The 17335-nt window shown below is 34.1% G+C and overlaps 1 protein-coding gene and 1 long non-coding RNA gene across 2 annotated transcripts in view; both read right to left on the bottom strand.

Annotated features, from left to right (window-relative positions):
• Window positions 1-8030, bottom strand: part of LOC127835487 (uncharacterized) — a 199048-nt gene extending 191018 nt beyond the window's left edge. Inside the window, exons 1-6 of the mRNA XM_052361930.1 lie at window positions 7935-8030; window positions 3289-3292; window positions 3012-3103; window positions 1213-1316; window positions 868-904; window positions 32-135 (exon numbers count right to left, since the gene is read on the bottom strand). Of these exons, the coding sequence (XP_052217890.1) occupies window positions 32-135; window positions 868-904; window positions 1213-1316; window positions 3012-3103; window positions 3289-3292; window positions 7935-8030 (437 nt within the window). The remainder of the gene's footprint in view (window positions 1-31; window positions 136-867; window positions 905-1212; window positions 1317-3011; window positions 3104-3288; window positions 3293-7934) is intronic.
• Window positions 8031-15935: 7905 nt separating this feature from the next.
• On the bottom strand, window positions 15936-17040 carry LOC127835121 (uncharacterized). The gene is made up of 2 exons (XR_008028362.1): window positions 16482-17040; window positions 15936-16336 (listed from the first exon to the last, which is right to left on the bottom strand). It is a non-coding gene; the product is annotated as an uncharacterized LOC127835121 (long non-coding RNA).
• Window positions 17041-17335: the final 295 nt, after the last annotated feature.

Raw genomic sequence — 17335 nt, 5'->3', positions numbered from 1 at the left:
CAAATATCTGAAAAAAATCGTTGAAGCTAACCTGTGGCTGTTTCTGTTCTCCTTGATACTGAAGTAACCCTTGGTGATCATGTTGTATGCCCGGTCACCAGGCTCATGTGGGTTCTGCTTCCCAGTGGCACCATACTACAAACAACACATAATCAAAGCTCTGAGAGCTTTGAAAGTCATTCCCAGTAGCACCTTACTACAAACAATGCATACTCAAAGCTTCAATGACGGGAAAGAAACTAAAATGAAATGAAATCTACGGTATGCCTGATTTGTAAAATAGACTGAGCTTCTGTGTTTGAAAGAAATTAATGCACTGACAGCATTGAAAGACTGTCATCTATGTACAAGAGAGAAACTTAAATTTAGAGAAAGTGTTATCCAAAATTGTTAACCAACAAGGCCATTTGTTCGAATAAAGTTTAATTTCACAATTGCAATTTATGAGAAAAACAAAATGATTTACATTAGCAATTTCTATACTGTCTAATCTCAATATCTTGGAAGATGTATATAGTATTGGTTTAAATAATCTTACAATAAGCATATTGATGACATTATCTCTGCCTCACATATCAGAATGGAAATGACATTACCTCTGCCTCACATATCAAAATGAAAAATACATTATCTTTGCTTCACATATCAGCACGAAAATGACATCTCTGCCTCAAGAATGGAAATGACATTACCTCTGCCTCACATATCAGAATGGAGATGACATTATCTCTGCCTCACATATCAGCATGGGGATGACATTACCTCAGCCTCAGATATCAGTATGGGGATGACATTACCTCTGCCTCAGATATCAGCATGGGGATGACATTACCTCTGCCTCGGATATCAGCATGGGAATGACATTACCTCTGCCTCAGATATCAGCATGAGAATGACATTACCTCTGCCTCAGATATCAGCATGGGGATGACATTACCTCTGCCTCAGATATCAGCATGGGGATAACATTACCTCTGCCTCAGATATCAGCATGGGGATGACATTACCTCTGCCTCAGATATCAGCATGGGGATGACATTACCTCGGCCTCGGATATCAGCATGGGAATGACATTACCTCTGCCTCACATATCATAATGGAGATGACATTATCTCTGCCTCACATATCAGAATGAAGATGACATTATCACTGCCTCACATATCAAAATGGAAATGACATTATCTCTGCCTCACATATCAGAATTGAAATGACATTACCTCTGCCTCAGATATGAGCATGGTGTCTGTAATGTTTCTTAACATGCGGTACATGTGGTACTGTTCTCTTATCACCTCATCTATCATGTCACCAGTCACCTAAAAACAGAACAAAGTTTAATGGTTAAGGTTGTGTTTAGTTTCATATTGATCAAAGCCTTCTACAGGAGACTTTGACCTTCATGGGATTGTAGATAGAAGTCTCAACCACACAGGTATAGCACATTGGCTTATTTGCCCCACAGGTACACATTTCAAGCCCCGAGCAGAAAGGAGCAAGCATGAGGTAAGCTCAGACAAACTCCAGCCATTTGGGTAGTATTCAAGCCCCTTGACCTCACAAATCAAAAGCCAATGATTGGGCATAAGACCATGGCTCCATACACAATGGAGTAGTATTAAGGGATCCATGCATATTTAAGTTGTATAAATCATAGTGTAAAAGAGTGGAAATACAGCTTAGTTGATCCCACAGGTTTGAATGATTAAGATGGATACAAAACGGTTTGGGGTGACGAATGACAATTGACTTCATGAGCAAACATTAATCATCATTATCATCAATCGTTAATCGTTGGTTGAGTCAGCAATTGGAGCGATACATATAAATCTGAATTTCAAGAAAAGTGCGAAGACTCACAACATCTATAAATTAAACTGGATGTAATTAAAAAATGTGTATCTTGACGACAATTCATCAACACCACACATCAAACACGCTTTCACCATGTAATTTTTATACAAGCTAACAAATAGATAGATAATCTTAAGTAATATATCTGTGATGTGTAAATAAAGTGCATATTATTGTTTTGAATCTAGGTTCTTTCATGTACGGGTAAATATGATTCGTAAAAACAAGCTGATCTAATATACATTTATATTGTGATATTTATTTAACTAAAGTGTAACAGCTTTTAAATGTGTTTTTTTTTCAAGTAAATAACTTGTTTTTATCCACACACACAATGTAGTAAGGAGATTAGGCAGTATGAATACTCTTCCAATAGAGATGCGAATCTGTTGCAGTCTAGTGAAAGCAAACACATTACATTACAAATCATTTGACATGAATTCCCGATGGCTTAAACTTTCCATTTTCAGTCCCCGCAAGTTTAAGCCATTAGGTTTTGTCTGTACATGTATATACATACCAAATATAAAAGCCTTGTTGTTCCAGAAAAATTATTTCGCTTAATATTTATATTAAACATGTGCACCCTGATACATGTTTTTTTTTCAACCTAGTGCCATGATTTTAATTAATTTTTTAGAAGATCTTATGATGATGCTAAATTCCAAATAATCTTAAGTTTTGCTGTTTAAGGGTTTCTCCATATAATTCTAAAATTGGGGACCAGGGAGAAAGCTAGTTTTGACCCCTAGGGCATAATTTACACAAGCTTTGTAAAGGAAAACAATACTAAGTTACATACCAAATATGAAAATCTAGGCCTTGTGGTTTCAGAGTGAAAAATAATGTTTTCATATTAAAACCCCTTTTTTAGGCCCTGTGATTTTAATAACCAATGGACCAGAATTATTTTAACAATGTTAATAGAGGGCAGTACAAGGAACATTATCAGGAAGTTTTGTCAAATTCCGCACAGCGGTTCAAGAGATGTCTTTTAAAGTAAACGTTGACAATGCACAAACACATCATGGACAGACAGAAGATGGCCGGTATCTTTATACATCACTATGATCAAGTTGTGCTCAGGAGAGCTAAGAAGCCATTCATAATAGTACAATCTAACACAAATATGTGTGAATTGTTGTAAAATAATAGCTTACATCAAGATTGGTTTCCTCAGCTATGAGGTGTATTGCACGCTTCTCTGCTATGGACTCTGTCCCTCCACAGCTTATCTTCTTCCAACATGGCTCTACAAATAACCAATAACAGATTTTTAAGAAGTGTTAATGCTTATATCTGAGAGGCAAAGGAAATGTTATCTTAATGCTAAGCCAGTATTGATAAACCAATTCTAAGCACAGGGACTTTATTTAAATTGTTGAATTTGCAAAATTGTTTATACTTTTTAAGACAAATATTGTTTGTATTCCTCACTGTCCTGTAATATTTGTTCATAAAATAATAAGTATTTTTTTTCATAGTAATTTAACTTTCAACTTTTAAATATTTTGTTAACCCAAAAATTTAACTTGTCCATGGACAAACCAACTGGAGAAATTTCCATATGCAATAAAATGACACAAGCAGTTCTTCCTATGAACAATGTATGTGTAAGCATCTTGAGATTGCAAAATGCAAGCGATTCAACTTTTTAAGGCACATTGATTATAATAAGCGGCAGTACTATTGTTGTCTATTAAATCACATTTCTAATTCCTATCATAACTCAAAACATAAATGTATATCTTGAACATGTTTGAAAATTACACTTATATAGTTTTTGAACAGCAAAAAAAAACAACACACACACACACAAAAGATCATCAAAAAATCTAACAATTTAACATTGGGAAAAATGTTCTGAGCAATTTTCTTTAAGATTTGACAATAAATGTGGCCTTTACTGAGTTAACAAATAGTCCCCTGAACCGTGTTTCAATTTTTGTATTATTAGTCCCCTCTTGTTACAAATCAAAGTACTGGCAGTACTGGTGTGACGATGCTTTTGAAGAGGATGGATATACAACATCAATTTAAGTTTATCTATATCACCACAATTGTGTATGTTGATACGAACATTTGGGTATGATAAAAAATTTGGGAACGAAAATTTTGGGTACGAAAAAAAATTTGGTACGAAAAAATTTTGCGTACGAAACATTTTTGGTACGAAAAAAAGTTTAGGTGTACGGGGCAGTAGTACCCGTGGGTAACTTGACCCATTGAGCGAAACTGGGAGGCGGGTTACATTCTTGTTCATTAAGTATGACAATACCTTCATGATGATTCTCGAAAGTAGGTATGAGCACATAGCCGGACCATGTGAGCTCAATCGTATGAGCACTTGACTAGCCGAGTTCGCCCACGAACATATGGATAAGTTAACTAATAGCGAAATTACCTTATACATGTATATGCTGAAATCTAACAATCGAACGAAATATCAAACATGGTATGTACACTTGGGTGGTTGTGTAATTTCTGTTAGAATATCGTATTCAATATGTAAATTTTAAATGATTGTGCCCGCACTTGAGTTTGTTGCCTTGTTTGAGTCTATACGCGCCTAGGCTGCACCCAGTGTGTGTATTTGTGTTTTCCCAAGGTAATGAGTTACGTCCGCGCTGAGGCTGCATAATGTTGGGACCCGGAGTGTGTCCAGCACTCCTACCTAATAAGATTAGATTGACGACACTTGGGACGAATTTTGAATGATAGCTGCAATTTTCAGCTATTTGTTTTGTACTGAAATACTTTTTAATTTTTTATATGGTCAAATGCTGCGGGGGGGGGGATGAGATTTTCCGGAAAAAACCAACTGTCAGGAATGGTGACCACAAAAATACAAAATATAACATTGCGCCGGGAGCGGGAATCGAACCGGTGTCGTAAAGGTGAAAAAGCGAACGTCCTTACCACTGCGCTAGCGGGACGGACAATTTTGCAAAGAAATGTTGTTTTATCTATATATATCATAGCAGTGCAGCGTTTACAATTTGCAGGTTCGAAATCGTTCGCATTCTTTAGTTTTGTGATCAGGTAAAAAGTTAATTTTACATGTTTTTATTCGCAATTTATTTACTAAATCGAGAACAAATATTGCAATTTCCAGCTATTTGTTTTGTACTGAAATACTTTTTAATTTGTTATATGGTCAAATGCTGCGGGGAGGGGGGGGTGAGATTTTCCGGAAAAAAACGACTGTCAGGAATGGTGACCACAAAACATACAAAATATAACATTGCGCCGGGAGCGGGAATCGAACAGGCGTCGTAAAGGTGAAAAAGCGAACGTCCTTACCACTACGCTAGCGGGACGGACAATTACGCAAACAAATGTTGTTTTATCTATATATATCATAGCAGTGCAGCGTTTACAATTTGCAGGTTTGAAATCGTTCGCATTCTTTAGTTTTGTGATCACGTAAAAAGTTAATTTTACATGTTTTTATTCGCAATTTATTTACTAAATCGAGAACAAATATCAAACAAAATAGAGAAAATATATAGTTGTTTCATTGGTCCATAAAAATAAAATGGATGCAAAATTACTAATTTGAAATTAACGTTCTGATACACTTATTGAATCTGTTTCCCCAGGATATGCTGTTCTATTAATATTTACTTTTATCAACACGAAAGACAACTCTGCTAGGAGAATGTTATCAATGAAAATCAACGAGCAATCTCCTAAGCAGTGGCGAATGCCAAGGGAAGTAACTGAAAAATCGAGTTATCTCAATCAGACTGGCTCTTTTACATAGGTTGCCATTGTGAAGAATTTTTTTACTGATTATCAAACCTTGGACGCTGCTGTTCCAGCATCGTCAAAAAGTAGTGGACCAAAAAACTAAAAACTTGGCTTAGATATTATGCACACAAACATTCTTATATGTTTGGTAAAAAACAAATAAAAACTTTTGAAAAGGGTAGAAAGGTACTGAAAAGGTCCATCAACTAACATAAGCAGTCAGTTAACCTGCCATCATTGGCACCGTATATTGATGCATTCATCTTACTGGTACCAACAAACAATAGAAAAAACATTAAACAATAAAAAAATAACTTTGACCTAGTGAACTGAAAATCGATAGGGGTCATTTGCCAGTTATGATCAATGTACCTATGAATTTCATGATCCTTCTTGAGTTATCATCCAGAAACCATCTGGTCGACCCTACAAACCGACATGTGCAAAACAATATACCCCCTCTTCGAAGTGGGGCATAAAAATACATTATAGCGTGAGCTACAAGAGCATCAAAGAACATACATCATGCCAATCTCTATTCAATTAAAAAATCCTGTTTATTATCAACAATATACATTTCTTAAATCCTTCAACATAGAATGGTATTAAGCCCTCAAGGCACTTCTTTAACATCCTTATTTAATAACCACATCTTACGTTGGCTTTTGAGTCTGAACTTCCTGGGGACTGTTTCAATAAACATCGTAGTACACATTTACGATATGATGCATTTTTTGAAGATACATAATTGCTAAAGTCTATATCATATGATTATAAATTTTCAATACTTAATTAAATTAATTACATAGGCATCTCAAGCTCCGTTTATATTTGACGAGCATGGCGAGCTAGTTCGTCTACTTATTAAGATTACAAAATTCTCTTGTAAGTTAAAATTGTCGTACGATCGTTTATGGCCAATTTCCTTGGAAATTTAGATAACAATACAGAAGTTTCAACAAGGTCAGTAGTTTTTCAATATGGCAAGTGTTTATATGCCAATTTACTCAGAAGAAAACAGAAACAAGTTGTTTTTTTCACAACTAGCCCATGATCTTCTGGCTGCAATTTTGAAGTCTTGAGTCAAACACTTGGAACAAAGTACTCTCAAACTTCTGTTACAGCAAGCTCTTAACACCAACGTCTTTAAATGACGGTACAGAGTTGTTATTAATGACGGCGCAGAATGTTTATCGCTGACTGTAAAGAATGACTGTAAAGAATGGTTTCCAGCTATTTGGTTTTGGGTAGACTTGCCATTAAAACCTGCCGCTCTTCTTTGGTCCTCAGATATCCTGAAGAACATGGGACAGCATTCAGTACAAACATAATACAACATACGAATCCTGCTGATATGTTAAGCTGAAATTATCTCTGTAAGTGAATAGCATTTAAGACAATATTGACATGGGAGTGGACCGGAAACTGTTGCTTTTGCTTCCTTTAAATGTTTTATACAATAAACAAATGAAGTTGCACTACAAAGAATAATTACATGCATTTTCATTGTGCATGATTATACCAGAACCTTTTCTTATACAGTTTTAATGTATGCTTTATTATGGGTCAGTGGTCATTATTAACAAATAAACTTTTGGTTCTTTTCTAGTGGACATAAAGGGAAAATGGTGACGAGTAAAGCATGCAAAGTTTTTATTCATATGACTATGAATCTTTAAACTACTGCTAGATACCCTTTTCACTAAGAAAGTTGTATCGTAGGTTAATATTTTTCAAGCGTCTAGTTTAATGATGAAGCTACTTTGTGCTTCTTTCTGAGACTTAATTTGACATATAAATGACGTGATGTAATTAATTGACGAAGTGCTCCGTGACATGCATTGGTTTAAGTTTTGACAGTAACGCTCAAGTATGTTGTTTTGGTCGGAAAATTTCAGAGTTAAGTACTCAAACATGAACTTACATGTGTTTATAGTTTAAAGCATATGTGATTATAAGTTTTCTTTTTGAACCAGTCTCAAAACTTTACGGACAACCCTTGACAACTTAATACATGGGAACTGCACTTCTGATAAAATGCCATGTTATATTCTGTAAACAGAATATAACATGGCATTTTATCTTAAGTGCAGTTCCCATGTATTAAGTTGTCAGTCAATTTGGACTTATTCAGAAGCCTTTTCCTACATTAGTTAAAAATTATGTAATTAAAATATTGTAATAGATTTATTATACATCTAGAAAAAGAATATCAAATATCTGCGCTCTGTGATTATTCTACAGTAATGATCAAACATGTTTCTTATTCAGTGCTACATGACTGATCAGACAGGCCATGCATACAAAGATACAAATCTATAATATCTTACCTTAAAATCTGGATAGTTCATGATTTCCCTTACAACAACCTTGGCAGAGCAGCCAAACTTGTTGGTGTCCTGTACCCGTAGGCTTTGGATTTTCATGTAGCCATGATCAAAGGCTCAGTCCTAAAATATAAATGCTAATTTTAGCTATATGTATTTAGCATTCTTGGTAATGTAAAGATTATTCTTATATTTCAATCCCTACTAAATTAAAAACTTCTTTTTTGTTCCAACTTTGCACCTAAAAATGAACTGTACTATGAGCATTTCCATTGATGTAAGATATTAAATTAAAATGATATGAAGATGAAGTTTGTGCATATTTGCCAGGAAGTCAAGAAAATCATGAAACATTTTTACAAAATCTAAGTAGCTACAAGTACATAAGCTATTTTTTCTTTTTTACATAAAAGTATGGTATGTTTGATTCTACTCACTTTTAAATGAACTGTTAAATAAGACTTACTAAAAACAGGAAACTTTTGGTGATTTTGTGGTTCTTTGCATTGGGCACATTAAAAGATTTATAAATTTAAAAAAGTGTTACCATAGTTCTATTCTCCTTGCTTTTCTTATTTTGGTCCTTCCCAAATTGACAAAATAGTACACCCTAGTAGCCAATGTTATGTATGGTGTATTTTTGAAGTATGAGACCTTTGGTCTATCAACAGTTCATGTGCTGATATTAAAAGAACATTTCAATATAAACACAACTTTTTTTTCAATCAAATAAAAAAATCATACTTTTGGTGATTAATACTTCAAAGTTTTGTTTTTCACATTATGTCACTTAATGGCAGTTACTGGAAATATGTAATAAATCATGAAAATCGTTCATGCAGATGTTTGATTCTATAATGACTAATTACATGCTTGGAACTCAAACTACAGTCAACATTTTTTATTTTATTTTCGTATGAATATTTATCACTTTATTTATATTAGAATAATTATAAAATTGATGAGTTCATTATTTCAACTGGTCTCACACTCCTCCACCTACAGAAAAATCTCAAACAACATACAAATATAATTCACTAACAAGTTATGAATTAATTTTGCAGTGACAGAGGTGGAAAATAATCAGTTTTAGAACAGGCTTGAACTTCCAAAAAAAAGAGAATTACTTATTATCAATACTTATTTACAGTACAGCCAACATGTATCTGAAATAAACACCAAGCGTTGTTATCACAATTTTTTAGGTATGCTTTGAACTGACTGAAATGGTGTCTCCTTAAAAGGCAGTGTTCAAGACAAAAAATAATACAATAGCAAATTTGACATCAAATTATGAGAAGCATAGACTTCTTGAGTTCATGCAGAAAAGGGGCAGATTAGTTTCATGTTAGGAACTTACTTGTTTTCTCTTAGGTTTGGGAACTTAAATTTTACAAGTCCTGTTTAAATTAAAAATTCGTTAAGGTCTATACAAATTTGTTCCCCCTGTCTATGAAGATCTGACTTGCTGTAAACCATCCGCTAGAACAGCTTGTGGCAATACTGTCCATTAAAAATATTGTCTATAGAGATTTCACTTATAATGACCCATTGGACATCCTCACTTGCGAACTTAGTTACATCTGTATAGACACAACTCTGTTGTATGATTGAGAATCAGTTCAAATCTTAAGGCACATTTAAATGATAATGACCTATAAGTTACGGTTTAAATTTGTAATCACACTAGTATATTTTAACTGAAATATTTCTTATAGACAAATTTATATTGTATTATAAATGATATGTAAGGATTAGTTCAAATCTCTATAGACACATCTGTTATTCGGATGGTAAATGACATATTACACAATGTACGTAAAATTCAGATCAATATAGACACATTCTTATGAAAAATGACACATTATGGACGATTAAAATCTCTATAGACAATATCATTAATGACCAATAAAGTACAATTCAAATCTCTATAGACACATTTTTATGATAAATGACCTATTGCGTACAATTAAAATCTCTATAGACAATATCATTTATGACCATTCGAGCGCAATTCAAATCTCTATAGACACATTTGTATGATAAATGACCTTTTGCGTACAATTGAATTCTCTAGAGACAATATCATTAATGACCAATAGAGTACAATTCAAATCTCTATAGACACATTTGTATGATAAATGACCTTTTGCGTACAATTGTATTCTCTAGAGACAATATCATTTATGACCAATAGAGTAAAATTCAAATCTCTATAGACACATTTTTATAATACATGTAAATGACCTATTGCTCACAATTGAAATCTCTAAAGACAATATCATTAATGACCATTAGAGTACAATTCAAAATTACAAATCTCTATAGACACATTTTTATGATAAATGACCTATTGCGTACAATTGAAATCTCTATAGACAATATCATTAATGACCATTAGAGTGCAATTCAAATCTCTATAGACACATTTGTATGATAAATGACCTTTTGCGTACAATTGTGTTCTCTAAAGACAATATCATTTATGACCATTAGAGTACAATACAAAATTTCAAATCTTTATCGACACATTTTTATGATAAACAGATAAACCATCTGGTACGTTTAATCCAAATCCCTATAGACAACACGGCACTGAAAGTTTAAGACTAATCTGTATCGACACACCTGTACAAAAATGAAAGGACTAAGGTACTTTTCGAATCCGTATATTGAATTCTTCAAGTATGTAAAAAATATACACTAGAGACCATGGTTTTGTATTTTTTTGACATCTATAATAAGCCATTATAAGGCGACATGTAACTATTAAAAATACATGAAAATAGTTCACAAGAGAACAATTTGACTCTAGTCAAATCTGTATAGACCAGTTCACGCGTGACGTCACGCGCACCTGGGTGTTTACATCCGGACTATATTGATAGGCAAAAGAAAGATACAATCAATGGGGAGAAATAGAGCGTGATCGGTTATATTTAAACGATTATATTTAGATTTTGTTTTTCAACATGCCAACAAGTTGTTCTACGTTACTGAAACAAATAAGATTGAACACAATGAATAAATAGATCAATTCCAAACAAGGGCTGTTTGTAAAACATGCATGCCCCCCATATGGGCTCTCAGTTGTAGTGACAGCCATTTTGTAAATATGTTTTTTGTCACTGTGACCTTGACCTTTGACCTAGTGACCTGAAAATCAATAGGGGTCATCTGCCAGTCATGATCAATGTACCTATGAAGTTTCATGATCCTAGGCATAAGCGTTCTTGAGTTATCATCCGGAAACCATTTTACTATTTCGGGTCACCGTGACCTTGACCTAGTGACCTGAAAATCAATAGGGGTCATCTGCCAGTCATGATCAAACTACCTATCAAGTTTCATGATCCTAGGCATAAGCGTTCTTGAGTTATCATCCGGAAACCATTTTACTATTTCGGGTCACCGTGACCTTGACCTTTGACCTTGTGACCTAAAAATCAATAGGGGTCATCAGCGAGTCATGATCAATCTACCTATTAAGTTTCATGATCCTAGGCATAATTAAGCGTTCTTGAGTTATCATCCGGAAACCATTTTAATATTTCGGGTCACTGTGACCTTGACCTTTGACCTAGTGACCTGAAAATCAATTGGGGTCATCTGCGAGTCATGACCAATCTACCTCTCAAGTTTCATGATCCTAGGCATAAGCGTTCTTGAGTTATCATCCAGAAACCATTTTACTATTTCGGGTCACCGTGACCTTGACCTTTGACCTAGTGACCTGAAAAGCAATAGGGGTCATCTGCGAGTCATGATCAATCTACCTATCAAGTTTCATGATCCTAGGCATAAGCGTTCTTAAATTATCATCCGGAAACCATTTTACTATTTCGGGTCACAGTGACCTTGACCTTTGACCTAGTGACCTCAAAATCAATAGGGGTCATCTGCGAGTCATGATCAATGTACCTATGAAGTTTCATGATCCTAGGCCTAAGCGTTCTTGAGTTATCATCCGGAAACCACCTGGTGGACGGACCGACCGACCAACAGACCGACATACCGACAGACCGACCAACCGACATGTGCAAAGCAATATACCCCCTCTTCTTCGAAGGGGGGCATAATAAAAAACATTTACAAATTAACCATATTGGTATTTGTCTGGGCAGGGACCTATACCTGGTCCGGGAAAACTAACATGTTGACACATTAAGGTAGCGCACCTCTAATGATTTCCCGCGATTTATTTTACGATCATTGCCCATCTTTAATGATCGGTTATTTCCGAGAGATGCATTTTATTTTTTTCAAACTTCAAATTTTGATATGTGTTTACCTAATTCATTTAGAATACATTATTTTCACTATAAATATTGACTTTGATCCAATTATCATCTGAAAAATACGATTTCGCGATTTCTTCAAAGATCGACGAGCCTTTTTACCTGTTTACTTATGGATATCTAATTTAAGGTTGCACTGATGAGAAGTTGTCGTGGCCGAGTGGTTCTGGCGATGGACTAGAAATCTTTTGGGATCTTTCCGCGCAGGTTCGAATCCTGCCGACATTGCATACTTTTTGCGACGCGTTTTATTTCTTTTCTAACGTAATTTGATTTATTATAGCATAAAAGCTATGTTTATTGTTAAATATGTTGAAAATTGTATGCACATCCTTCAATTTTTAAAATTAAAACAACGTTATGGCTAAATTGGGTAATTTACTGCTGAAAATACGAATGATGCATGTTGCATTTTTATTTCAAAAAGTAAACGGTAAATCTGTCTATTTCTTGGTATTTTTGCTGTATATAGTGTTCCTATAAAAACTTATTTTAAAATATAACTTAAATGATACTATTTTGAATTTTATGACACTTTGTTTTTAACCGACCCAATTTTTACTTGGCTGAAATCACTTACATTTCATGGCGCTAATCCATAGATAAAAATTGTAAAAAATAAATGTCTGTAAAAGAATACTTATTTCATCTTGTATAAACTTTTTAAACACCTTTACTGCATCTGTACACACCAACTGCATGCCCATGTTTGGAAATTTGAATTAATTATGGAACTTTTATATACCCGAGGGGTAAAAATAAACTGGACAAAAGCCGAGCATGAGGGTGGTTTTGAAAAAATCGGTATATTTTTTTTAAAAGCACAGAAAGCCTACCTACAAATTTGCATGTAGTTCAGTGAAATGATGCTGATTAGGAAAATAATTAATTAAATTATATTTGGATATGTGCCCATTAGAGGTGCGCTACCTTAAATAAACGTTTAATAAAATTAAATGCAATAGTTTTCATTTGATTGTTTGCATCAATCTTAAAATCTTTTAAGCCTTTGTATTCCGGTGTTTAATTGCCCTTTGTTCTGCATAATCAGATTATCTCGTTTTGATCAGATATTGTCCAGACCTAACTAACAACATGGTGTCATAAACAACACTACGTGACAGATGACAGTCTGGTCATTAAACGCAATTGATGATGCCACCATGTCTTCATTCTGGTAGTATTAAGTAACTAGGCATTTTGTTGAATAAATTTACCGCCGACATACTTAACAGTTGCTTAAATTAGATATGTTACATATTGTACAAATTTGAAGTCTATAGATTATCGGAAATTGAACACGGTAAAGATACAAGCCCGTATTATTTATAAAAAAATAAAGTTTTTATAAATTATAAAATGTACATAAAAAATATTTAAAGTATTTAGCGGGTATCGGTTAATTATAAATACGTCATTCCGTATGAAGATGTAATGTTACGGCAATGCACGAAATACATCATAAAAACAAGAAATTACGTTTGACATCAATGGGGGTAAATAATAATGAAACAATATGTATATATTATATTATATATTTATATATATTATGTTGTGTGTGTGTGTGTGTGTGTGTTTGTGTGTGTGTGTTAAATGTTAGATAGTTGTCACTCATACTCGATCGCTAGTAACAAGTTTACAATATACATGAATACACAGTTCAATTTGCATCATGTGAGGTTGTGTTTTTCAGTTGTATGTTAATATTCCTCAAGTCATTCTCTGAACAACACCCATCCAAATTAAAATTACATGTAAATACCATCATTAACTTCGCTTTTAATAGGGCTTTGTAGTACGTTTATTTTCAATGAAACACTGACACATTCTATCACTAATTTTTTATTACTCTAGTTTACGCATGCAATTGATAATTATAATTTTATAATTAGATGTATCATTATTTTTATTTAAGCTTTTCTGCTAATAAAAATACGCCTAATGCATAGAGCTCTTTGTTGTGTCGAATTGTCTGTCATTCAGTCTTCAGACAATCTTAATTACTTTGATGCTTATGACGCGTTCTTTTAAAATGCAAATAAATGTGTTAATGCATTCTTTTGGCACTAAATATTATATTTTTAAAATATTATTTAGGTGTTGTTTTTTTAGTTTCTTTTCGATTTATTGACTAAACAAGTCTCGTTATCCATATGCTTTGCGTTAGCTGAAAGCAATGCTTTTGCCTACCAGTGCATTGCGCATGCGCGAAAATCAGGAATCAAAACAACAACAATGAACTGGTCTATAGACATTCTTCAAAGCACAGGCAAGCCATTCCCTGTTCAAATATCCGTGATTCATTTTGATGTGCGTCCCGCGTGCCAGGCGCACGTTTTTTTCTGGGGACGCATCATTCTCAAACATGTGCCTACTCGGGACGCATTGTTTAAAAACTCTGATTTTCAACATCGTCAAAGTTGTACATGATACCGTGTTAGATTGGTGGAGATAAGCGAAACACATGCTAACACCGTTTTGAAAAGTAGAACGGAAGTAACATTACTACATTCAGAATGTAATACGCGTATTTTGATTGGTTGAAATATATCAATTATCCAATCAGTTACGGCGTTTTATTAAAAGTTCATTGGACGTTTAATTTGCTGTCCCGGATGGTAAGAAGAAAATGCCACCCAAAAAGGTTTTCAAAATTGATCCTCAACAATTTAAACTCGCTCAGTGTGTAGATATTTATCAATAACGCAGCCTCGATGTACAGTAAAACATGTGGTTAAATGTGAAGAATAAACTGCGGAAAACACATTTTGTGTTTGTCTATTGTGAGCGCAGACAGTTATATTGTAAAGCGATGTTAGTATACTTTTCTGGATTAATTGATCATTGTTGTTTTTTCTAAAGTGACAATTAAAAATGTGCAAGTTCTGAAATAAACAGCATCTTTTATTTTTATATGGTACATACATAATAGTGAAACAGATCGTACAGCATTCCGTCCTATGTAACATAGAATGTAAGTACATATAACAACACAGACTTCTGCTGTTCATACTGCAGGATATGAGAGGGGTTTTATGTACAGAATAAGGTCTTGACCAAATTCAGGAACAGTTTAACTGTAGGGAACCAAAACAAACTTATGAGAGTGAAGTTTTCGCAATTTTGTCAGGAATGAATTTATGGAAAAAGCTCTCCATGTTTGAAGAAAAAACAAGGCAAAAAGGCTTTACACCTTTAATACAGTATGAGTGTTGTTACACTAAATCTGTAATGAAGATGTAAACCTTTTGACCAAAGCAGAAATTGTCTTTTGTCACACTGTTTGAAAGGGCTAATTTTGACCAAAAAATTATAAAACACTAGTCATCCAATTTATTAAAACTCTAGTCAGTCCAAATTGTAAAACAAGAGTTCCGCGGTCGGAGATGACCGCATTGAAGCCGGATTTTTGATTTAAATGACAGGAAAGTACCTTTCGTGTTTTTGTCAATGCAATACTTAAATTACTGAAATATTGTTCAAAGGTCAAAATGAAATGTAAGTACTTTTCAAGGCATGAGCAAACCTTGTGTTATGTTTTGAATGCATGCATATACATGAACAACAATAACATTTAAGGTCACAAATATGAACTTGAATTGACAATTAGGAAAGTTTGATCTCAATTTTTTTATTAGCAAATTAGTAACATATTGTTTGAAGTTTCCATCAATTTCATGATCAAATGTAAGAAAATAAACTTAGATGAAATAATACTATTTATTGTTTTGCTTTCACATACCTACACAGAAATCCAGACATTTTTACATTCAAGGTCACAGTGACCTTGACCTTAGAATGAATGACCTTGAAATGACCAGTGGTCATCTAAGTGTGCTTGCAAACCTTCATGTCAAGTTTGAAGACTCTATGTCCAAGCATACCAAAGTTATAACAATTTTAACATTTTAACATTTAAGGTCACAGTGACCTTGACCTTCAAATGAATGACATTGAAATGACCAGTGGTCATCTTCTAGTACTGGCCAATCTTTATTTCAAGTTTGAAGACTCTAGGTACAAGCATACCAAAGTTATAACATGAAATAAGAACTTTAACATTTTTACATTCAAGGTCACAGTGACCTTGACCTTCAAATGAATGACCTTGAAATGTCCAGTAGTTACTTACTAGTTCTGGCCAACCTTCATGTCAAGTTTCAAGACTCTAGGTCCAAGCATACCAAAGTTATAACAACTTTAACATTTTTACATTCAAGGTCACAGTGACCTTGACCTTCAAATGAATGACCTTGAAATGTCCAGTGGTTACTTACTAGTTCTGGCCAACCTTCATGTCAAGTTTCAAGACTCTAGGTCCAAGCATACTAAAGTTATAACAACTTTAACATTTTTATATTGAAGGTCACAGTGACCTTCACCTTCAAATGAATGACCTTGAAATGACCAGTGGTCATCTGTTAATCCTGGCCAACCTTCATGTCAAGTTTGAAGACTCTAGGTCCAAGCATACCAAAGTTATACCATGAAATAAGAACTTTAACATTTTTACATTCAAGGTCACAGTGACCTTGACCTTCAAATGAATGACCTTGAAATGACCAGTGGTTACTAACTAGTTATGGCCAACCTTCATGTCAAGTTTCAAGACTCTAGGTCCAAGCATACCAAAGTTATAACAACTTTAACATTTTTTATATTGAAGGTCACAGTGACCTTGACCTTCAAATGAATGACCTTGAAATGACCAGTGGTCATCTATTAATCCTGGCCAACCTTCATGTCAAGTTTGAAGACTCTAGGTCCAAGCATACCAAAGTTATACCATGAAATAAGAACTTTAACATTTTCGAGCACGCCGCCCGCCCGCCCGCCCGCCCGACAACATCAATCTATAAGCCGAGATTTTTTCGAAAAAAATCCGGCTAATAAGTTAAAAGTTCTCTGTTTAAGATGTTATATGTTTCACTGTTTGTTATTTAAAGTAAAACAAATAAAGGTTTTACTTGCTATAAACCTATTTCTTTTTTTACCTGTAAAATTGCATAAAAGAGCCCCTGGCTAAGGCGTATCATGTTAAGTAGATTATTTGTAACGAATTTACAAAGACACAATCTGGGAACCCATTGTTTTCAGTTTGGACCC

The sequence above is a fragment of the Dreissena polymorpha genome, chromosome 6, assembly GCF_020536995.1.
Source record: "Dreissena polymorpha isolate Duluth1 chromosome 6, UMN_Dpol_1.0, whole genome shotgun sequence".
In the NCBI taxonomy this organism is placed as follows: Eukaryota; Metazoa; Mollusca; class Bivalvia; order Myida; family Dreissenidae; genus Dreissena; species Dreissena polymorpha.
Note: the sequence above shows the minus strand (reverse complement) of the source record. Positions and strands in the feature narration are given on the sequence as shown.